At 34.4% G+C, this 25,576-nt stretch overlaps 1 protein-coding gene across 6 annotated transcripts in view; it reads left to right on the top strand.

Moving 5' to 3' along the window:
- The window catches only part of SLC16A7 (solute carrier family 16 member 7), an 83,892-nt gene extending 66,224 nt beyond the window's left edge, over positions 1 to 17,668 (top strand). For all 6 annotated transcript variants that reach the window (XM_031589540.2, XM_090138147.1, XM_090138193.1 and 3 more), the window contains 3 exons: positions 6,470 to 6,613; positions 7,897 to 8,709; positions 11,243 to 17,668. In XM_031589540.2, the coding sequence (XP_031445400.1) occupies positions 6,470 to 6,613; positions 7,897 to 8,709; positions 11,243 to 11,514 (1,229 nt within the window). In that variant the 3' untranslated portion in view covers positions 11,515 to 17,668. The remainder of the gene's footprint in view (positions 1 to 6,469; positions 6,614 to 7,896; positions 8,710 to 11,242) is intronic.
- The last annotated feature ends 7,908 nt before the right edge of the window (positions 17,669 to 25,576 follow it).

The raw sequence follows: 25,576 nt of genomic DNA on the forward strand, positions 1-25,576 counted from the left end.
CTCCAACCCCCTCTAAGTGCTCATCCAATAATAATGATAGTATTTAATGGAACGTTTTGGACTACAGATAAGAATGTCCCAGTATACTCAACATTTTTAGTTATTCCTGCTTGAGAAAAACAAAATATTTTTAAAGACATTTTCAGCCTTCATGAACAGATTTTCAGTACTATCAGAAATGAATTTTGACTTGCTTTTTTCTCTGGATAACTACTGTGACATTCCAAGAGTACTTGCAGAAAGCACTTGTGGTTGAAGAGTAGTTTTAAAATGAAAAGTAAGGCTTTGCTGTTGGAAAATACTGGTGACTGCCAAACAAAGCAAATCAACTCCTAAAAGTGAATTTTGTATTTTGTAAAAAAAAAAAAAAAAAAAAAAAAGTCAGAATGATATTAGTATTAGCAAGTACATTATCCTCATTTTAGTTCTTGGAGTCCCTTTGTATTTTCTGCCTTGTCAGACACACAAATAAAATACAGCCAGACCGAAAGGATAGCTGGTGTTATACTCTTGTACTCTGCAAGTTCCAAAAATGTATGTGTGTTTAAATCATTTGACTTGACAAGATGCAATCTACAATAATGCATTACTGCAACTTCAAATATTATTACTGTTGCATTCATTTTCAACTTCTTTTAAGATTTCTCTATATTTAAATAAATGTCAGATTGTTCAGACTGAGTCATTTCAGGTTGCTCAGGATCTGTGACATGGTCAATGTATGTTTAAAACATTATTTTTGTATCAAAAGCATTCTTCTCTAGTTGCCTAGTATAGATAATGCAGGTAGTGATGCTCTGGCTGTGCGTGAATAGAATTACAGACGTGAATGAATTTAATTGTGTTACAGCATTGAGAGATCAAACCAGAAATAAATACTAAAACCTAGATTTTTATTTACTTTTAAATATTGCCACTCTTTCAGTGAACTTAAATGTAGAAAAGATTCAAAGACAAATTCATTATAAAAATAAAGCACAATTGTGGCAGCTTACAATTATCCTGTATGATCCTTTATACTGCTACAGTCCCTGTTGGAACTTTCTGATCAGTTATTATATATTTAAACAGCAGAAGCAGATCAGTTTTTCATACCTCAGAGGTATGAAAAAAAATTCTAGTGACCTAGACTCTCTTTCTCTTACAAATTAATGGAGTGTACCTAATACATTTGGACTGATAAATGTTACTTTACCAGAGAGCTGAACAAGATATAGATTTTATGCCAAGTAAATCTTCCTTTATGCTTTTTGGTGGCCTTCAAACAGATCTTCCAGTACTATAACCTTTGGGTATCATGAAATGGAAATACTGTTATCATCTGGTTTGCATCCTTTAAGCTTTCAGAGATATTAGATATGAAGTTGTTGCACTGTCTCCAGAGTCAGATAATTCTTTAAAGAATATTTTTTTTAGGACTAGAAAAAGCAAATAAATACATAGGTATGTGCATGACTGTGTGTGCATCTCTGATAATGAGACAGAGACTATTAAATTTATAGTCTGTAGTTTGAGCTGTGTTCATTTCCACAAAAATATCCAGTGGTACACTGATGTAAAAAAAAACCAAAAAAAACATTTTATTGTTTGAGTTCTGTTTAAACAATATTAGCACACGTGTATCTTTTAAAGGGAAAAAAGTGATTGTTTCTCCAAACATCTGCTTTTTAAATCTACTTGTTATTCAGTTACGTAGTCTTTTTTATTATCTTTCTTTAACAACAGCAGAGCTTAACTGAAGGAGGGAGATTTAAAGGGTGATTGAAACACTGAACTTGGAAGTGAGAGGAAAACATAGATTATTGCTACTGTTGTTATTATAAGAAATAATGTATTTCATTTCTAAACAATGTATTTCTACTAAGAGGTCTCAGTATTCTCTGAAGGCCAGTCAAAGCAGGCTTGTCCTCACATTTTTCACATACATGGACAAGTAAATGTTTTGCTTAGCCATCAAAATAAGTGCCACATTATTATAAGTTTTGTATAAAACATCATTAACAGCTCCCTCCCAAACGTATAGCTGAAAAAGCTATTGCAATCTTTTCTTCAATGTATGATGAACATGAAAAGCTTCTTTCTTTCCCTTGTTTTCCTTTAAAACAATTGTGCCCTGCTGTATAACCTTTCCCGAGTCTGTTCTTCAGTGACACAGTTACTGTTGCTATCTTACTCCTTCTCGATGTCTGGACATTACCTTAGATAGATATAAAACAAAAATACAGCCAAGAGACTATTAGTATATTATGGTCATGGCCTTAAATTCATCTCAGGAAGTGCATAGTCCATTGTGGATGGTGGTTGTAGGTGCTAAGGGAGACATCAGGCTAACTATTCTTGTGGGCTCCCTGAGTTAACATCTGCTAGGTAGTTATTTCAGGCTTCAGGAAAATAGACTCACAGATCCAGCAGTCGTTTAGTGCATTAACATGCATTAATGTACAGCATGATTTTGGCAGTGATACGTGACTTAAACAGCTTAATATTACTTCTCAAAAAAGCAAAAATAACAAACGCCCCCCTCTATCCTTCTCTCCCCCTCCCCCCCCACCAAAAAAAACCAAAAAAACAAACAAACAAACAAAAAACAACCAAACAAAAAAAACAACCAACCAAACAAAAAAAAACAAAAAACAGAAAAGCATGGAATTTAGGTCCCTGCTGCTGGCATGTGAGCATTGCTTATTTGTAGAAACTGTTAAATGTGAAATTAGATTGATGCAGGGCTATGAAAAGTATGATTTCAGACAAACAAACAGCTGGAATTTATGTGGACTCATATCCACTGAGATATGATATGCATCATTTTATGATACTCAGAATCCAAATATATACACAGATGTCACAAGAGCATATTTAACCTACTCAACAGATTGGGAGGGTTTCTGGATACTAATGGAGGTGTCTTGAACTAACTTAGTCTCTAATAGAAAGTTTTGTATTTCTCAGATGCACAAATACTAAATTAAAATACTAGAATATACAAAAGAAAAAAAGTGATATCAAGCTTTGGTAGTAAATGCACATCATTACTTGAGTAAAACATCTCAAATATAATATAAATTTTAAAAGAATTTTGAATTTATGCAGTCCAAGTTCAAGTCATTTGAAAGTTCAGAGCTCTGATATACCAGCTATCTTTGTCTTTCCTCTGGTGTCTTTGTCCACTACCTGCCTAGACTGATACATGCATACTTGACCTCGAGCTAACGCACCTTGTAGGTGAGGATAAATAACATTGCATTCTTTGATCTGAAAAGTTGTAGGTCCTTAAGTCCTGGCCCAGCTGCCATAGTTAAGATCCAAGGAGACGCAGTTCTCTTGTTTCTGAACTGTTCACAGAGCTATGTCCCTGAAAGCATTGTGCTGTGAAAATGAGATATTTCCCATTCCCTAAGAGAAAACTTCCAAAAGAAAATATCTTCCCCAGACAACTAAACAAATAAGAATCTGTCATATTATCCTGCCTTATAGAAGGAAGAAAGGTTTGATGGAACAGTATCAAAGAACATGGATACTACAGCTCAGATTCTTTTGTGGTAAATGCTACTGCAGAGCATGACTTTTCCCATGGTTATAGTTGGAAAAATGACAACACTGTGCAATCTTGATCCATAGTTTTATTTAAATTAAGTTAGCAATGTAGCAATATTGCACAATAATATTTTTCGATCTATTTCTCTCCAACATTTGATAGTCTGCTATGTGTGCATTTACTTCATCTTCACATGGTCTCACACCTATCTTGGCTTCACAGTCTTTGTTTAATGAAAAAGGAAACAGTTTGCTATCAGGTCTTTTGCTATCTAGATAATTTCTCATAAAGATACAACTCAAGATACTGGTTGTAGTTAATAAATCTGTAAATACTTTGACAAAATATTCTCCAAAATGTTTCTTTTGTAGTTTTTCCTCTTCCTTCCCTCCTCTTCCCCCAAGGATCATGAAAGGAACATTCTAATATGATTACAGAAAATTGGCATTTATGCTGACATAACTTGGGGGAAATTAACAAATATCACATGATTTTTTGTGTGGTCAAATTTATAGAAATATTCCTATCTTATAATAAGAAAAAGAACTTGAAAATAATAAAATATCCTTGTTTTGGTGTTCGAAGTGAGATACCATTATTGTATTTAGCAATGAGAACACTTAAACCGTTTTTTGTTTCAGAATATTACCTTAATTTTATTTTTTCAATAATATAAATATTTTTTGATACTGGAATGAAATTTTTTACTTTGAGTTAAAGTTGTGGGTTTTTTGTTGTTGCTGTTGTTGTTGTTGTCTGTTTGTTTTTATTTTAACCAAAGAAAATATATTGTTCATGTATTTTAAATGGTCTTTCTTTCTAATTCAGACATGAGCCTAACTACTGGTTTTCCAGACATATTTGTATAAAACAATTTGTGATTGAAATTGTACATCACTGTAGTTATGAGTGCACAAGTTTATTAAGACAGGACAGGTACACATGATATATTTAGAAGTAGTTTGAGCATAAGTTATCCATTCTTCATGCCTCATGCCTTCTACATATGTCCTCAAAGGAGAAACCTCACCTCACCATGGTTCTGCATGGTGGCTCCCCTCTAGTAGAAATAAAGAAACGCTGAGTATCTCATTATGTAAAATGTCTGCTAAATGGTTTAGTGTTTCATATGTGATTTAAACTCATTAAATCTCTGGGCTATTGTATATTTGGTGGGCCATTCTATTATTGAGTTTTTAAGTCTGGAGGTTTCAATCCACTTTTGTGATTAATCAGTGAACAGCAGAGCTAACAGAGTCTTCTGTCCTGTTTTGTGTGTCATCAAGATGAGCCCTAACACCTTCACTTTGATTATCCTTTGCCTTCCCAGTAAAATAGCACTCCTGTTTCTCCTATATTCCACCACCTATCTTCCACTTTTCAGCTTTCCTGGGAAAGAAAAGGAAGGTTTTTTTAGGTCCATTCCATCACTTGTGCAGAATTGAGCACATTTGCTAATGCCTGAGCTGCTTGGACAAGGAGCTCCTTTTATTGCCAGAAATTTCCCCAGGCTATTTGGGCCCCAAACTGTTTCTTAAATATAGGTTATAAGATCCAAGCATCACTGAAATTTTGTAGTGGATTAGAACCCTAAATATTCAGTCAGTCAACTTGACATGTTTGTTAGTCAAATTAACTTCAAGCTGACCTTTGGATTCACAAGCTGTTAGAAAAGGTGAGCAGGCACAGAGAAATTGGTAGATATTTGTTTCCTTAAGGAAGTAAGCTAAAATTTGGTCATTCGGCATATGCTAAGGATAAACTCATTTAATACATTTAGAGTAATTCAAACAGTGGAGTCCAAAATAACAGTATGCACATGAAATATACAGTCTTAAATTTGGTGGAATTTTTTTTTTTTTTTTTTTTTTTTTTTTTTGCGTTGTGAAAATTCTGGCATTTATTCCTTCAGATGTTTAGATCTAAAGACTTAAAAGTGTTTTGCAATGAAATCAGGTGCAGTGCTTTGCATTCCACTTTATGCCAAGTGCCTGTTTTGTGTTTAAAATTTATTGCTTTTTAATACCACTGTTTTTATTTTTGAATTGAGTAAGTTTAGTTATTGCAAAAACAAGCTGATTCATAATGGTTTGGGCCAAACATAGTGCAATCAGATGGTGTGCAGTTTTGCCTAAAGAGCTTTGACAACCTCTTAATCTTGATATGTAGCATGCCATCTATTCTAGTCACGGTCGTTTAAGAAACATATAATGCATGTCATGCTAAATTGCATACTAGCTGTTTGTTTAGTGTGGACGTAATTACACCATAAACTGAACTGCAGTTGAAACTGAAAAACGGACTTGTAGTAATATTTTTAAAGTTTCAAAATCTTTATGCTAAACCACATTTTAGATTTTCCCAGACAACCTGTAATCATCCTATTGCCTATTAACTGCCTCTCTGAATCAGGTAAGGGAAAATGATCATTGGGGGCCAGAAATGTACATTCTGATGTGACAATGTTTCTAAGTCTATGTGTAGGCTTAAGTCAGTGTCCAAGACATACTGATATGCTACAGTATCAACAAGATCAGTTGCTGGTTTGCTTGCCTGGAGATTTTTCCTGCTCTGTTAAGCAGAGTTTTGGTAGCTGTCTCATAATGAAATTCTTCAGCCCTTGCACTTTCAAAACTTCCGCTGTCCGATCTCAGTATTGATTACTTGTGAACTGTAACAATCCCTCTTGCTTGTCTGATGTCTTTAATCTTTTGATCCATCTCTATGACAAATCAATATTTATATTGTCATGGAGATAGCATATCCACATCCAGGCTCATGTGTCTGCAACAGTGTTTGTCTGACAAATTGGTATAGAAACAGCTAAACATTTTCCTGGATGGAATAGTAAGACATTCCAACATATGTTGAAGAAAAAGACATGTATGATAGAGTTACCTTCTATCTGCTAATACCTTTTCTTTCTACCAACAGGTCCCATAAGCAGCATTCTGGTGAATAAATATGGTAGCCGACCAGTGATGATAGCAGGGGGTATTCTGTGTTCATTTGGCATGATTGCTTCCTCTTTCTGCAATAGCGTTCTGGAACTTTATATATGTATTGGTGTTGTTGGAGGTAAGAGTGCTCTTTAAAATGTAATACTATATTATTTCTAATACTTTTGTACCAACAACCTGTTACTGAAGGAGAACTCACCATGCGAGGCATTGCGCATGCAAAACAAGAAGGTAACAATATCAGTTCATTTCAGCCATGTAAATGTTTTAATTCTTTAAATTAGCCACTATGATGTTAAATTATTTCATAGAATATTTAAGGAACAGCTGAGAATTTTATTCAATAAATGCCGTATGTACGTACTCTTCTATGCTGCACTGTAATTATGGTATAAAAATTGACAGCACTTATAACAGTAATTTGTGTAGCATTTCACATTCATTGTTTTAGCTTTCAATCAAGTAACACATCAAGCAGGGTGGCAGAGAGTAGCAGAATTCTAGTAAAAATGCAGAACCTAATCCCAGCTTTCTGTAGGTTTTCTCCCATAGAAAATATGATAGGTTTCAGTTCTAAAGTGTTCTGTGTAAAATCCAAGTCAAAATTTAAACAAAATTTTTCCTATGCCATTAAAAGCCTGAATATTTCCTAAGACATAGAGGTAGTTGTAAGGCCAGTAAATTAGTTATTTACCAAAAGTATCTTTAAAAAAATGAGTGCCACCAAACAGATTAATAGCTACTTAGACTTTATTACAGAGATTTCTTAATATGGACAGAAGGCTTAGAGACACAACTCATATTCTCGTGTGAATGTGTGGATTGTTCCCATACTTTTCCTCCTCTCCTGCAACAAGTGGGGACTTCCATACCTGAGGTTGTAGAGCTGAATGCGCTCCAAAGTAATTATCCCTTTTAATTTCCACTTTTATAAACAATTTCAATCTTAAATAGAACTGGAAATAAAATAGGAGGAGATTTATTTGTTTAAATTCACCCTATTTTCATTGTAGCTGATGTGCCATTTAATAACTTTTGTGAAATGAGCCAAGAGAGAATTGTATTACAGCTTACTAAATAAAAAATAGAATCATGGTTCTGATACCATAATTCCTGTGTCATTCCACTGTCTCTATCATTGTGAACAGCAAGGAACTTGGGTTTGTATTAAAATGCTACAGATGGAAATGACAGAATACCACCATGATCTAGTGCTGACATTAAGAGAGATGGAAAGGCATGAAGCTGTATTTCACTCTCATGCTAGGTGGTTTTCATTTTCATTCAAAATCACTAGATTAGATATTGGTAATTTTATAAATAACTTGGCAATAGTCTAGTGTATGCTCTGTAGTTCATGCTATGCAATAATACTTTGTACTGTTTGTATTTGTATTTTAGGTCTGGGTTTGGCATTCAATTTACAGCCTGCCTTAACAATGATTGGCAAGTATTTCTATAAGAAGCGTCCTATTGCTAATGGATTGGCCATGGCTGGAAGTCCAGTGTTTCTGAGCACATTGGCACCTCTCAATCAATTCCTCTTTAATGCATTTGGCTGGAAAGGAAGCTTTCTCATTCTGGGAGGACTACTTTTGAACTGCTGTGTGGCTGGGTCACTTATGAGGCCTGTTGGACCAAAACCAGTCCCTCCTGTGAAAAAAGATGTTGAAAAAGGCTCAGGAGATTCTAGCCTGCACAAAAACAACAAGAAGTCTTTTTGGCAAACTATTAATAAATACCTAGACCTATCCCTCTTCAAACACAGAGGGTTTCTGATCTATTTGTCAGGAAATGTTATTATGTTTATTGGTTTCTTTGCTCCAATAGTTTTCTTGGCTCCTTATGCCAAACACAAGGGAATTGATGAATATTCTGCTGCTTTTTTGCTATCCATCTTGGCCTTTGTAGATATGTTTGCTAGGCCTTCAATGGGACTTGTAGCAAACTCTAAATTTATCCGGCCAAAGATCCAGTACTTTTTTAGTTTTGCTGTCTTCTACAATGGAGTCTGTCATATCTTGTGCCCTCTGGCAACAAATTACACTGGCTTGGTGATATATGCTGTGTTTTTTGGGTTTGCGTTTGGAATGGTTAGCAGTGTACTTTTTGAGACTCTGATGGACCTTGTTGGTGCTGCCAGATTTTCCAGTGCAGTTGGACTGGTCACCATTGTGGAATGCTGCCCTGTGCTCATAGGCCCTCCTCTAGGAGGTAAGAATCTCTTTTATTCCATTTTCTTTCCAGACATGACCCTGCAGTTTACTAATGAATTAATAAAATAATTTTACTTAATGTTATGTCTTGTTTTCTCTGTGACTAGGAATGTAATGTAGAAGCACTATTATCTTTGCACTTCACATTTTCATATCCACATGAAAATGTGAAGGTGTACATGGAGTGTATTTGCAGTAGATAGATTATGAGTGTATCTTGACTAGCCCTTAAATTCAGGTAATAAATGTATGATTCCCTGGTAGTACTTAGAGCTGAGTTTGCTGCCTTAATATACATATATTCAGTTCCACTTTGCCCTTCACCAGAACAATTCTTACTCTCTTGAATTCATCCACTGGTCAGTTTTTGAAGATTTTACAGAGTGACTTATAGTTTCTCCAACTTCATCACAGCTGAAAGAACACTTTCTTACATCTTAAAATGACAACCTTACTTTGTCTAAATGGAGAGAATTTGCATATCTAGATAGAATAAACTGGCAGAGGTGCTGGAATGGACAGAGTCAGGCTTAGCAGCTCAGGCAAGACTCCAGCATGGTGTTGCGTGGCACTGTGCCCTCGTGTGAATGTCACACCACACCTCCACCCTCAGCCAATTGTTCAGCCTGTTAGATAGGTTTGAGACATTTCAGTGTATGAATCATCCTGCCTGGACTGAATGTTGTTAGTGTTACTAACTTCTCTTTTCAATGTAAGGGGAGATAAAAAGCAGACTAGTTGGTATAGCTTGGGCTATATTTGTGTTTGTATATTTGTGATTTGGGAATCAGATACCAAAAATGAAAAGAGTCTTATAGAAGTTTCTCTAAAATAAATAGATACCCAAATCTTGTTGAAAAGTATATGTTAATTGTGTGTGTGTCTTGCACTGTAAGCCCAACAATATAGAAATGCAAAGACTCCTAGCTCTGTGAACATACACTACACCCAAATAAGCAGTGTCACAAAAGTCAACTAGACTATATGTGCCTAAAAGTACATGTCCAAGTTTTTTTTAGGATTACCATCAATATTTGTATGAAAAAAAGCATTCCTTTCTGAAATTTTAAATAAGCCAGAACTGTTCAACTCATTTCAATACAATAATAATAATATACAAATATATTTTTAACAGACCCCAAGATATTCCATATCTGCCTCATCTTTTAACAGAGTTCATTTTGGTAATGGCAGAACAAAACATATTCAACTCACACAGATTCTTTCTGTGCCATCTAGTGGGGAGAGCCATCCGTGACTGATAGACTAGCTTTTTCAGCCAGGCTCTGAAATTGATATCAATATCCAAAAATTTTTAATTTAATATCAGTGGTGCAATGGGATATATGAGTATTTATTTTTTAATGCGTCAGGTTTGCACAAGTTTCTAAAGGCTATGTGTAGTGCTATAACCAAAAGTATTTGTGCTATAATGATAAGTAATTGATTGCTCTTGTTAAACAGACACAACAGAGGGGATGAACACATGAAAAATCTAAATTCCAGTTTTGACTAGTTCATGTTCTTTAAAATACTATGCTGAAGTTATGTTAGTGCAGAATCTCATTTTTAATCAATTTTAATGAAACTGCTTATGAATAAAAAGTGGTAAATCGTACTATTTACAATAATAAGTTGATTATACACTTGCAGCACTACTTGAGTTTTTCCTAATGCTAGTCCTGTGAAATAAAGAAAAGACTAAAATAGTCTGATGGCTTGTAAATGTGTCTCAGGAAATGTGTCTCAGGCGAATTAGGGAGTTATGGCTACAACCCAATAGAAGCATCTAAGTAAGTACTAAATTGAAGAGTGCAAGTTATCTTTTGAATTTCAATGATGGTGTAACTGTGTTCAAAGCTGAATGCTTGGATATGTACAAATGTTGATAAGGGAGTTGAAAAAAATCAGAAAGAATGGCTCATAAAATGGAATAATATTGTATTTTCCTTGTCATGTGCAAACTAATCTTAGAATTGTGAATATAATTTTTAGGTACAGGCTTCTGAGTTCAAAAATCAGCAGTTAAGGATGATGGGTGAAGAGAAGGCTTTCTATTTCTTTCACCAGTCACAGGAAAATAAAAAATGAGAAACAAGCAGTTGATGCACAGTGACAGCAGTCTAAGAAGGCACATTCCATCTCATCCTATTGTCTGTGTACAGTCACCACGAGTGTCAGACAGTCACTCCAAAACAATAGGAAACAAAATCAGGAGCTGAGTAAAATAATAAAACAATGAAAGAAAATGAAAGAACTGAAAACTGTCTGTCATTATTCGTTAAGCTTTACTTTGTTCTTCAATATTTTATCATTGTCAGTGATTCCAGTGACAATTGTTAGTTTAACCAGCACAGGTTTTATTAGAGGTCCACTATATATTTTAGACAATTTGAATGTGTTGGAAACACTTTTCTGCTCCAGCTTTGAAACCAGGTCATATATAGATGTTTCTTCTAGAGAAATATTTGGACTGTATTAGGTATTCTATTCTAAACATGCTTTTCTCTCCTTTTGTTTTTCTATTTCAGGTTGGTTAGTGGATGTTACTGGTGAATATCAATACATGTATTTTGTCTGTGGAGTGATTGTGATTGTGGCCAGCATCTGGTTGTTCATTGGCAATGCCATTAACTACAGGCTTTTGGCAAAAGAAAAGAAGTTAGAAGATGAGAAACAGAAAGCACAGAAGAACACTGACTTGAAGGAGGCAGAACCACTAACAAACAACGAGAATGAAGATGCTGCTAGCAGAGCTGACAAAACTCTTGAAGATCCTTCAGAAAGAGAAACCAATATTTAATCTGCTATGTAGCCCAGAAGACAACACTTATAACTTCCATTAGAAATATGCCTTCAAGACACAAGCCAGGTTTTGTGTTAATAATGATCAGTTACAATATTGGATGGGAACAGATTTTTGCCCTATGTCAAGACTCTGAGTTAAATTACAATCTACAGTTTATTTATTTCACTGATACAAAATTGAAGTTACAGAGGTAGTGGTTCTATACAATAAGCCCATCCAACTATGACTCTGGACAGTGAAGAGTCAAGAATACTAGGTGTAAAGCCTTCACATGACAAAGTTTTGTTTCAAAAATACATCTAATGCAAAAGCATCTGTTACTGTTATATGGGAAGATATTTTGTGTTCTTTAATAGAGTACTCTTAAAGTCTGTTAAATTATGTGCCCAAACTGTATTTACTACTAATATCAAAAAACAATACGAGCTCTAGGGTTTGTTTCAAAATTACCTGAAAGAAGCACAATGAAACCTTTTTTCTCATTTGTATGCCCACTAGATCAAAATTATATCTATGTAAACAATTACAATAGGAATGTAGAAGTTAAGGTTGGAAGACAAACAATTGGTGGGCACAGTTTATAAAATGCAATAAACAGCAGAGGTTGTTTCCTCCTGTAATAGGTGGCTATGTTGTACTTCAACAGATATATTTGAACACAAGTACATTCAGACCTCACTACTTCAAAATAAGCTAAATGAAAATATTTTAAACTAGAATTTATACTGCTAACAAGAGTGGAAATCAGTTTGTTCACTTGCTTGATGGCAATGAAATCGGTGTGGATGCTTGAGTTAATTGGCAAGTCATTAACTGGTTGATGACAAGATGTAAGGTCTAACTTCAGGTCCTTGAGGGCAGGTAACTTCATACCAGTTCTCATCTCCCCTTGCCATGTATTTAGTGAAAAGCTACTTCTATTTCATGTTATTGGTTTAATCAAAAATGCTGCAAAGTACATTGTCAGTACAAGTCTGGGAGCTTTGTTGTAGCATATCTTTTTTTTTTTTTTTTTTTTTTGTGCAGGATATTTGGTCTTGTTTCACATAGATGAATCAATTGAAATATACACAATTGTTCCTCTTCCTTTAGGTAAAAATAAAATAAAATAAAATAAAAATTAATAATAAAAAAGAAAGATTTAGCATTGCACTTAAAATTGAAAAGTGCAAGGTTCTGAAGGTTTTAGATGAAAATATTTCTGTTCTATTCATAGTTGAGGAAGGGTGCTCTTCATTTTGCAGAGTGTCATACATATGCCACAGAAGTTGTGAAAATTAAGGGTCTGATTCATAGAACATTTATACATGTACATTCAATTCAGGAAAAAGTATGTTATTTTTCTTTAGTCCTCAAATACATATCATATAGCTGTAAATATGCTGGACAGATAGATATGTTAAACACAATTTGAAGTGCCAATAACAGAAGAAATACAATAACAAAAACTAGCAAGTGTAAATGCCAGTTTCTTAAGAACAGCATTCAATTTGATGATTTTCAGTATTTAAAAAAAGAAAAGAAAAAAAAAAAAGATATTGCCTCTGTCTTGCAGGATTATCATCTTATTTGCTATGAACTTCTGCAGTAATGCTGAACTTTTCATTATCTCAGCAGTGTTTTGGAGAAGAAACATCATGACTCCACTAGCAAGATGGTACAAAAATTTGCGTCTTCTTTTTACCTAATTATGTGCAGGAAATCCAGACAGCATCTACAAGTCCTGTAGGTACTTCAGCAATAAAATAATGTGTATTTCAGAGTTTTAGAAGAAAATATGGGTTATCTGTTCAGATTTGAGCAATGAACTGTTTTTAAAGGAAAGTGATACAATCCCCATAAAGTTGCAGTTCAGAGAAATAAATACATTATACCTTCTTTCAAAATGTAATCCAGACAACACCCTATGAGATAAAAGCATTGCTCTGGTTATGACATATGGACATACAGGGGAAGTTCCAGGATCCAGTCTGAAAATGCCCCACATGTCCTGAGATGTGGAGTTTCATAAATGGCAAGCTGTCATACAGTAAGGAATATCAGTAATAAAGCTGGACTACAAAGGATGAACTGAAACCCCAGCTAAAGAGTAGACATCAGGAACATCATTTTGCTCTTGACAGCAAGTGTCAAAGGCAGAGATTATTTGAAAAGAGTTGAGTGCAGAGGGAGAACAAAAATGACTGAGGCAAAAATGTGTGTGTTTATTATCTGCAAAACAAGCAAACAAACAAACAGAAACCCAATAAAACAAAATGGAAAAAAAAAAAAAAAAAAAAAGAAAAAAAAAGAACAACAACAACAGAAACACAAAATAGCATGATTAAAAATGCAGGGTAAAAGACAGCAAGTATCAACTTAATTTAAGCCCGTTAAAAATTGACCTTTAGGACTCAAGAGGCTTTTGGGAATCATGCAGGCAGCTCATCTGTTCTATAAAGAACTGCAGGACACAATAAAACATGGCATAGGAAATAAGGGAAAAACAAGATTCTTTGAGCCATAGACATACCTGCAATAGCAACACTGAAGTTACTGTCTCAGAGGAAATCAGCATTTATGTATATTCTCTAAAGGACTCCTGATCTTTCATCTCCAGTCAATTATGTCAGTAGTAGGAATGAAACAGCTGCTTTACCACCATTCACCAATGTATAACTTTTAATCACATAATGAGGTAAAATGATGTATCAGGCAACAGAAACAATGTAAGATGTGAATTGAATCAAGGGAAACATTTCTTTACATCCTTCTCATTTTTTCTTCTTAAAACTGGCAACAACCACTACTACAACAGCAAATCAGAATGCACTTGATATTACTGAGTGTTATGGAATTTTGAATGCAGAGCATAATGAAGAAGATTGGAGCCATATCTATGCAAAAAAAATGCCAGAAATGAAAAAGTCTTCCAAATAAGAGTCCTAAAGTGGAATTTTAATATGTGGTTCTTATTTTAATATTAATAATAAACTGCCTTCCGTCAATTCTATGAGCATTAAAGTAGTGAAATGAATATAACTTGCCTATAAAACCCAGAATATCATTCTTATTGCACTGAGCTGCAATCATTACTGCAAATAGTTTCCTTACCATTCTGCTTTCAGAATGAGACCCAAGTATATATCATTTATTTATGTTCCCCTGCTTTATTTTAGTTACTTTGGACAGCCCTCACTATGGACCACTGCAGGGTCAAGATTAAGAGACGCCTTTGCTGTACAGTCATGTAATGTACTCTCAAACTTTAAGATGTACCGCATGCATCTCTTACACACTATGAAGTCTGTAGTCTCTGTCAGTCAGCGTAAGCAAATCCTGAGTTAGCCTTAATCTAATATATATTTCGTCCTCTTTATCTCTCTGCTATAATATTTCTGAGCCAGATTATCATGTTGTTTATATTCAATCAATCAAATAATGCCAAAATCTTAAAATTAGTAGGAAAGAGAATAATCAGCCTCCATCGATCATATTTTTCCTATTTTACATCATGGTTAAATTTCAGATAGATTCAGAGTACTTATCCAGATACTTTTATCTCTTTAGGGTTTTTTGACATTATAATTCTCTAGTAGCAGGACGGTTCTTCTGTTTTGCCCTTTTCAACTCCAGAGAAAGCCTTCTCACTAATAATTCTCAGTACTTGTTCAAGAACAAATGTTCACCCTTGCCACTTCTCACTACTGAACTGTGCTTGAAGCTGTTGCCAGTTATGTATCTCCCTCAGGTTCACATATGAAATCCTGTAGTCAAAGTGCAGTACTTATGTTTCAAGAAGGTGATTTGTGAACTGTTTTGACAGAGTTGGAAAAAATTGTCTTCAAAAGATTATTATTGTTTTCTAATATTTTCCTTGCTGTTGAAGTTAATGGCAACAATTTCACTGACTTCGTGACTCAACATTCACATTAATTTTGATGGCATTTTTGCATAGCAACATCCACTGCACTTAAAAAAAAAAAAAAAAAAAAAAAGTTTGTCAGAATGTACATAACGGTTCAAAACTTAAAGTCTATAAAGAGTCACAAGCTCTGCTGGTAAACAATGAGTTTGAAATTTTTTTTTTTTTTTTTTTTTTGGTACAACTGTCCATAAAGATTCTATGAAGTAGCAATGCATCATATACTCCGTCAAGGAGTAGGATTCATCTTGCCTAGTTTTATCCATACAGAAATCATATTGATTTTATTTCCCATTAGAAATGCATCCCTATTAACTATTTTTGTACCTCCATTTCCCCTCTTATTCAACTTGAAGGTTCTCCTGACTCCCCATTTTCCATTCTGATGTTGCACAAAAAAACTTAGATATGGCACAGAATCTCTTTTGTTAAATACTTGCTGTCATTGTCTTCCCACAAATGCCGAAATATATATATTTTTTTTCAGTTGCTACTTTAGATGGCTGTGGGGAGGTAAGGTGTTATTCACTTATATAATAAACTACAGATATAACACATAGCCAGATTGAATTTAGCCATCAGGATATACTAAACAAGTCCACTTTTTTAGAATCATAAACTCATAGAACGGTTTGGATTGGAAGGACCATTTAAGAACTCTAGTTTCAACTCCCCTGCTATCGGCAGGGATACCCCCCACTCGACCAGATTGCTCAAAACCTCATCCAGTCTGGCTCTAAACACCTCCAGGGAGAGAGCATCCACAATTTCTCTGAGTAACCTGTTCCAGCATCTTACCACTCTCGCAATAAAGAATTTCTTCCTGATAATATCTGGTCTAAATCTACCCTCTTCCACTTTAAATCCATTTCCCCTCATCCTGTTGCTACATGAACTAATAAAGAAGTCCTTTCCCAGCTGTCCTGTGGGCTCCCTTCGAGTACTGGAAGGGCGCTATAACATCTCCCCAGAACCTTCTCTTCTCCAGGCTGAAAAGCCCCAGCTCTCTCAGCCTGTCTTCATAGGGGAGGTGTTCCAGCCCTCTAATCATTTTCATGGCCCTCCTCTGGACCTGCTCCAACAGCTCCATGTTCTTCTTGTGTTGAGAGCCCCAGAACTGTACACAGTAGTCCAGGTGGGGTCTCATGACAGCAGAACAAAGGGGTAGAACCACCTTACTCTATCTGCTGGTCACGCTTTTCTTGATGTAACCCAGGATATGGTTGGCTAGATTAACTTGCTGCAATGGATACTGACAGTTTTGCCTTTAACGAAGTTCAATCAAGGCAATTGTTAGTTTCTCTTTAGATAACTATTTTTTTACTCCTACTGAGGAATATAAAGGGATTTTTAGAAAATACTTATTATCAGAGATGACATCAATTTTAACAAGGCTCTCTGGTTTACTTTGGGGGGGAGGAGGGATTGGCACTTTTCTGATGTTTGTGCATACATATTTAAAGCATTTGCATGTATAGGCATCTTTTAAATCACAATTTGCATAAGTATTGCTATATAATTTCAACATCATTTCATGTTATTATTTTGCAATTCAATTTTTTTTTTTTTCTCTGTCATCTACCTCTCAATTACAGTTTGGAGACTTGCATGACCCTGAAAGAATACAGCTAACAAAAAGCAGAGTGTTTAAACTTGCACAGATTATTAGACAGTCTCCAAAATATTTGAAGTAGTTCATAGTAATATTTCAAAGCACTGCATACTGATGACTGTATTCCTTTTCAATATTTTTAGTAAATCTGAAGACTAAAGCCATACTGGTATATTTTTTGCATCACTGAACTGGTGTAAAAAAAAAAAAAAAATGATGTGTCATTTAAGTATCCAAAGTCTACTGCCCTTTCTGTGAGATGCTGCCTTTTTGTATTTCTTTTTATTTCTGAATTAAAGGAAGAAACTAAATGGCAATATTAGGACATTAATACCTATGAAGTGTTACAAAAAGTGTTGCAGAATATTTTGCATTCTTCATCCCAAAAGATAGAGAGAGAAAAGAAAAAGAAAAAAGAGAAGAAAAGAGAAGAAAAAAGAGAAGAAAAGAGAAGAGAAAAGAAAAGAAAAGAAAAGAAAAGAAAAGAAAAGAAAAGAAAAGAAAAGAAAAGAAAAGAAAAGAAAAGAAAAGAAAAGAAAAGAAAAGAAAAGAAAAGAAAAGAAAAGAAAAGAAAAGAAAAGAAAAGAAAAGAAAAGAAAAGAAAAGAAAAGAAAAGAAAAGAGAAAAGGAAAAGGGATAGAGAGAGAAAGAACGAAAGAACAAAAGAAAAGGAAGGAAGGAAGGAAGGAAGGGAGGAAGGAAGGAAGGAAGGAAGGAAGGAAGGAAGGAAGGAAGGAAGGAAGGAAGGAAGGAAGGAAGGAAGGAAGGAAGGAAGGAAGGAAGGAAGGAAGGAAGGAAGGGAAGGGAAAAAAATTGAATACAGAATTTTAGCTTTCTTTCTCTTTTCCACAAGCTTCTTCTGGGGAAGCTGGTCACAAAATACTACACTGGGGACAAGAAATAATGGTTGTTGGTCTTGGAAAAAAATAAAAAGAATTGTTTCATCAAATATACTCTTCTATTTAGTCTGCAAACCATTCTTGCCTTCTAGAACAGTCCATAAAGTCCACTGAAGTCAGCATAAACAATCAGATAAGCTTTATCAAACTTTGAAAGTGACATGGCTTCAGTGGAGGCTTCAGCCTTACTTTCTCCATATCAAATCTCAGGAATGTCAGATAAAACGCAACAAATGCAGGATTTATTGCAACTGGCAAATTTAGCTATGCCTGCATAATATACGTAGCAAATCAGTCCCTAAATTAACGCACAATATGTATTATTTTAGTCTATGTAAATAAGCAAAAACAAAAAGCAAAAACAAACAAAAAAACCTTCTGAATGTAAATTATAAATAAAGAGGATATATTTAAATAAATATCCGAACAAACCTGTTTAACTCCTAAAGAGAATATCTGTTTCATTTCAAGCCTTCTTTCAGCATTTTATAATCTTCATTTTTATTATTTTTTTTAGAAAGTGATTTATGCCTTTTGGAAGTGTATATATAAATATATATATATAAGGGAATATGTATCTGTTTTTGTGAATGTGCGTGTATATGTATTCCCTTATATATGGAACTCTAATTTATATATATAATATATACTTATGTATATATAAATATATATATTTTAGAGTAAGTTGCATATTGTGCCTATTAAATGACACACACTTGTAAGCAGATAAAAACTTCAGCAAATAATAGAACAATGTAGAGATTTTTTTACAGTGGTAAAGTACTATTTTTCAGTTTCTGCTGGTTTTATTTATATCAGAAATTCATTCAGAAAACTTCATTATTTCATAACACTGATATCTCAAGCATGACTCAATTGAAAGTTGACCTAAATTCGCTGAGAATTTTCAATGTTAGACTAGAACTCCACCACTGAGGGTGGAGTGGTTGGCTGGTTGTTCTTGCTGTGAAAATATTATCTGTGTGATCTCTGAGCAGACTGTGAAATGTAGACTGATTTTTCAACACTGTAATATGTATTACAAGATCATATGAGATATTGATAGAGAAGATATTCTTGTAAAAACTATGGAAAATGAGGAAACCGACACTTTGCAAACACTACTCCAATTAAATTATTGTGGAGAACTCTCCAGAACATTAAATTATAAAAACAATGGCAATTTTTTATACATTTTCCACATATTATTTTTATTCTGTCTGCAGGTAGGCAAGTCTGTGAAATGCCTACACTTGTCTCTGACTCTTAAGAAGCTCTACGTTAATTTTTTTTTTTTTTTTTTTTTTTTTTTTGAGAAATTTTTCAGAGTGGTACATAAAGCATTTAGTAAATACCCTTCCTGATCTGTGACATAGATGTATTTTCCAATTCTGGCTTACTTGGAAAGTTCACCATGTCTGCAATCTGCTAATAGAACTTGGTATTCCTATGCAATAATTCAACATGTAGTTGCCACTGTTGCAGGCTAACATTTTTTTTTTTTCTTCCTTTTTGTAATTTGCAATACTGTATGGATTTTACTTGAATATATTGGCTAAACTTTTTGTTTGGTTTTGTTTTGACAATCATTTATTAGCTAGAGGTGCTATTTATGTTCCAAAGAGATCTGGATGGATGATAACATTTTCTTTCTAGATGCCAAATGCTTTTTTGACCTGACAAAATTCATTGTTCATAATGTATATTAATCCTGTAAAATGCTTATGCACTGCATTACATTGTATTTAAATGCATTTTTGCTCATTAACTTCTATTCCAGGCCTGTACTAGTGTCTAGTATGTCCAGTTTGTCCATGTATATTTATGGAAAATTACAATGAAAAATATGTATGATAAACAATCAAAAAAAAAAAAAAAGAAGAAAAAAGAAAAAAAAAAGAAATAAATAAAATTTCCATGTAAAGTTTCTGAAAGTATGTAAATGCTTTTTAAAATTTTCATTCTTTAGTAGAAAATTATTTTCAAATTTAAAATGTGGAGATATTCATAGATATATGCATACATTAACTATTCAGATTTAGCTAAGACCTCAGAATCTCTTATATCTGCATACAGATGTAGAACTGAAAGGTTTCTAGTGCAGAAAAAAGTAGTACTGGCAGTAAATGTGTTACCAGCCACTTCCTATCCCTAACCACACCATCATTAGAACTAACTTTCATAAATTACTCAAAAAAACTTCTGGAAACCCAGGACTTTTCTCAATTATTCTGATTGGGAAGTTTTTCCATATATACGCACAACCATTTATTTATTACTAGTACTCATTTTTGTACAGAAGAGGAATGTGTACATGCATACTAAAATAGTGGATATAGATAACTCTATTCATTCACTTCTTTCCAAGTGTTTCCAGATCCTTCTTATTTGTCACTTGGGTTAAGACTATGGTTGCTAGCCTCAGTTAAATTCTTTTTTATGTATGTAATTTGATTGGGTGTTTGAAATCAGAAACAATTGATTAACATCATTTTCATGCTATCTACGCGCCTTCATAAACAAGCACAACAAGCTAGGAAAACAACTAGGAAACAAAGGTGTACCATTTCTTAATTGAACTGTTGAATACAAAACATAACTTTTATGAAAATAAAATGACTTTTATTTTCAGATTTCTAAAAACTGCAACATTTATTTTCATGTAATGTTATCGCTAATTTTCTTGATATGGAAACGTTGATTCAGCTATATTTAGATTCTGTTTAGATTCTAGCCCATTGTAATATTTACATATTTGAATATATGTAATATTCATAAATAATCTATTTTGAGGCATAGACCAAAGATTAAAATTAAATTTAAAAATACATAGTGGGAAAACTGTTCTTTGTACAATGTACTGGGTCCAATACTGTTCTTTCCAGTTTGTTTTTGATGCAAATATGGTATTTAACCTTGATCAAAGAAGTTGTTATTTCTTGCATGGAAAACATATGTTGCCTCCCTGAATGTAAACGCCATGCTAAAATATTACTTAATTAAGTATATAAGTAAGGGACTGAAATCTTCAGTTTTCACTTGAATACTTTCAAGTATCAGAATAATTGAATCACTGAATAATAAGGTACCCTGTTTTGGAAGGGACCTGAAAGAATCATCATACCCAACCCCTGGCTCTACACAGGCCCAACAAAAAATTCAAACCATATTTCTGAGAGCATTGTCCTAAGACCTTCCTGACCTCCTGCAGCTCAGTGCCATGCCCACTGCCCTGGGCAGCCTGTTTTAAGACCTAACCATCCTCTGGTGCAGACCCTTTCTCTAACCCCCACCTGCCCCTCCCCTGACACAGCTCCATGCTGTTCTGTCACAGAGAGCAGAGCTCAGCGCTGCCCCTCACTCCCTGTGAGGAGCTGCATCCAATGCTCTGAGCTGAGCAAATCCAGGGACCTCAGCTCTGCTCCTCATATGTCCTGCCCTCTAGACCCTTCATCATCATTGTAGTCCTCCTTTGGACACTCTGATTTATGTCCTCCTTATATTATGGCATGCAAAGCTGCAGGCAGTGCTTGAAGTGAGGCTTCACCAGCACAGTGCAAAGCAGAATAATTTCTTCCCTTGACCAGCTAGCAGAACTGGGTCTGATGCACAGGGTATAGCTGGCTTTCTTGACTGACTGTCACAGTATACTTTTCACTCATCTGCAATCCTATCCTATCCTATCCTATCCTATCCTATCCTATCCTATCCTATCCTATCCTATCCTATCCTATCCTATCCTATCCTATCCTATCCTATCCTATCCCATCCCATCCCATCCCATCCCATCCCATCCCATCCTATCCTATCCTATCCTATCCTATCCTATCAGCATCTTACAAGGTTCTGTTTTCTGACAAATCTATGAAGTTTCTTTCTTTTGATATGCTTATTTTCTTTCCTTAATTTAGTTATATGCATATAGATTCCTCCTAGAAATTATACAGCTGCAAAGAATCACGAGAGTTTTATTTTCTGTGTAAAATTGTTGTAGATTTGCTGTGATTACAGACATCTCTGATGCCATCTATACCAACCATACATAGTTCTCGAATGTCTTCTACTTGTGCGACCCGATGTAGGGAACCTGCTTTGGCAGGGGTGTTGGACTCGATGATCTCTGGAGGTCCCTTCCAACCCCTATGATTCTGTGATTCTGTCTGTTAACTGAAACAAGCAACACGCTAATAAAATTTTTCTTATTTCTTAGTTTAATTCAGACAGCAGTTCACTAAAACAATCTATTTTTTTATTGTTCTCACCATCATTTGTGGGATCCTACAAAAAGGCTGTATTTAATAAAATAATTTAAATTGTATTTGAAATTCAGAGTACAACACAATAAGAAATATTTTAAAGGTATGAGTTATTCAAACATCTTGAAACTTTAAAAAGTTTATGTTAGAAGAAATTGAAACCAGATAGGAATTGAAAGATTTGTCTTGCAAAATCTTGTTAAGAAATTCCTAGATTTTATGTAGTCATATTTTCTTCAAAATAAGTATCTTCAGAAATGGTACTTGAAAAATCTAAAGCCATAGGAGTACTAAAAGAAATGGCAACATTTTCTGCAGTGTCACATGCATCAGCTTTCACTGACAAAAAGTTTTTGGAGGAGCAGCGATTCATTTTGCCACCCATCATAATATACTTAGATTAATAACTGCAATTCCAGTTTTGCCTGAATGATAGATGAGTAGTAGTTAGGCAGTGTAATTATTCAGTTCAATTGTTGAACTGAATAATTGAGGAAAAATGGTTGAGATTGAATTTTTTTTTTTTTTTCATTTCCTTCAGAAAAGATCTGTTTCTTTGCCTTAACTAGAAAACAAATGTTCTCAATTCTATTTTGGACCTTCTGAATGGAAATAAAGGTAGACTTGGACACCATTTATTAAACAACAGGATTCATAAATGATCACATTATTTATTTATATAGACAGACAGATTCACTTCTTTCTTCTGTCCGACATGAATGAATGCATGATTTCCTCTTCTAAAGCTGTTGGGGATTAGTGAGTGATTTGCTGTCTTCTCTTCCATGTAATTTTTTCTGCCACGGAGACTGGTAATCTTTTGTTCTGTTTTACATGGAGGCACTCTAGCATCTGCTCTCCAACTCTTCCAACAGCAAAAATAAAATTTAAAAAAAAAAAAAAAAGAAAGAAAAAGAAAGAAAAAAAAAAGCAGAGGTAAAGAGCACCAATGATAAAATGTTCTGATATCCTTTAACCAAAAAAACCCTGAAGAATTCTGTTTGGATAATACTGCAGGAAATGCACTGGTTTGAAATGATGCAGTATTCATCAGTTTTGAAAGACTGAAAAAAAAGTAGGCTGGCATTGATGATCTCCTTTTTTTTTACTTGGCTGATGTATATTGCAAACAAAGCGTTTTGTTTTGGGATATTAATAAAATCCACAATCCACAATCTGCTTTTTTGTATTTAAATTTTGTACTTGGATTTGTTGTATTAAAGGAATAGTCTGAGTTGATTCAAAATGATGACCTCACACAATTAATATTTATCTTCCTGTCTTCAAGTCTAGATACAGAAGTATCAGAAATAAATAAGGGAAATAGCACCCCAAAGTAGCAGTTATTTTCCAAAACAATTAATCATTCTATCAGAATGCTTCTCACATGCTAACAGTGTCACTAAATGCTCTCAATTCTGAGATCAAACAAAAAGATACTAAAAACTAATTCCTAAACTCTGCTTTAACAACAGTCACAGTAACCTGAAGATTCAGTGCAGCAGGCAGAAGGCTGTTAACAGAAGAATATAGTTGAAGGTTCTGAAAAGTATGAAGTGCTTCACAGTCTTCAGGAATTTGAAAATAATATGAGTTTTTAGCCTGTGTACTGTTTGAAATTTGGTAGTTGCTGCAGGGAATCAACAGCAAGGTGAACAAGTTCGAAACCTTTTATAAGGTCCATTTTGTGTATCAGTTCATAACTTACTCCCATATCTGTATCATCAGTCTCAGCAGTGTGTTTTCTGTTTACAGAAGAAAGTCACTTGGAAGCTTCCATGATGACCTTTCTGTCACCTTCCTCTAAGTGCAGATCAGACAGCTACCAGGAGAGCCTGAGGTGAAAATTGCTTGCCTCTAGTTTTTTGCACATTCTCCAGCTTACAGCTAAGAATCTACAATGCCAAACAACTACACAATACCTTGCTCTCTTCAAGATGCTCAGTTCAAAGGCTCAGCTCACTAAAAGTTATTTCAAGGATTATCTGTTTTGAACATATTCCGAATTCTTCCTCACTGTGCCCCTAACCTAGAAAAAGTACAACCAGAAAACTTTTAGGCTATACAGCTGGGGTATTTTTTTTCTCTGTTAGTCATGAACTTCAGTGTGCATGATTATATTCCAGTGGAAAAACTTACAGTTTTTACATTTAGGGAATTCTCTTTAAAATAGATTTTGGGAACTTCACATGGATGCAATCTGAAAGCTTTCTGAATAGATATTTTCACTTGATTGGATTGAAGGACTGTGAGAAAAATATCCAATATAAGAAGAACCGGAATTTGTTCATTCAGGAGTCTTTCTCCAACTCCTATAAATCATCTAATTATTTTTTTGATACAGACTTTATGGAATAACTTGTATATTTGGGAAGTTACTCATTCAAAATAGAATCAGAGAATAAATAAACAATAAAAATAAAAAATGCAAGATAACTACAATTTCAATTTTTACCTGTCTGATGGGCTGTTCTGGGAAGTTTTCTTATTACTTTCAGGACTATTATCCTACATTTCTAGGAATACAAAGGAAGTGTATAGACCTTTGCAAAGCAAGGTAAGGCTTATGTATTCAAGGTGTAATATCAGTGCTTACTATTATTTTAATGTTCTCAAAGCACATACTGTTTCTTTCTCACCTTTGTAGCAGCTGAAGAAACACTTCCCCTGTTATCAGCATGAGGTTGCTAGCATCACTGATAAAAAGACTACTGAAACAGCTATTCACTTTCTAACATCTCCAGGATATAAATAACTTCGTAGTCCTGAATGTTCAAATCCACACATTGAATTAAAAGCAAATCTTTCTCTCTGTTCAACTCCTTATTTCTGTCAAGTTTGTTAGCGTAAGAGATTACATCATATTTGTAATAGTGCTAATGGATTATATAATGTATACATAACACTTTGTGAAGTTGAAAATATAAACTGAGTACCACAGTTTCAGTACAATATCTAGTGCGTATGAAAGTGTCTTGCTCACAGTTACCTTTTCTTCTTTTCTACTACAAAAACAAGCATCTATAAGTCCAGCTGGTTTCCCCTAAATTGTATTAACAGGATAACACTGTACAGCCTTGTGGACCTGTAGAGGATTTGGAGCAAAGGAAAGTTCATACAGCAGACTGCACTCTTGAGCAGTAGTTAATGTATTGAGACACAGCTTCTTTTTGTCAATGTCTGTTGAAGATAAGGTCAAGAGCTGCAGGATTTTTATAAGGTGTTCTTTTCCCATTACATCTTTCCCTCAATTTCACAAGTTCAGGCATGCTTCTCAGTCTGTGCTAGAAGGGGCAAGGCTCAACTTTCCCAACAAAATGTGAGTAGCATCTGCCATGAAAAGTAGATGAAAGGGTATAGGTACAGGGCTTTTTCTGCTTAGCAC

This window comes from Phasianus colchicus, chromosome 1, assembly GCF_987193195.1.
Source record: "Phasianus colchicus chromosome 1, bPhaCol1.hap1.1, whole genome shotgun sequence".
NCBI classification, from domain to species: domain Eukaryota; kingdom Metazoa; phylum Chordata; class Aves; order Galliformes; family Phasianidae; genus Phasianus; species Phasianus colchicus.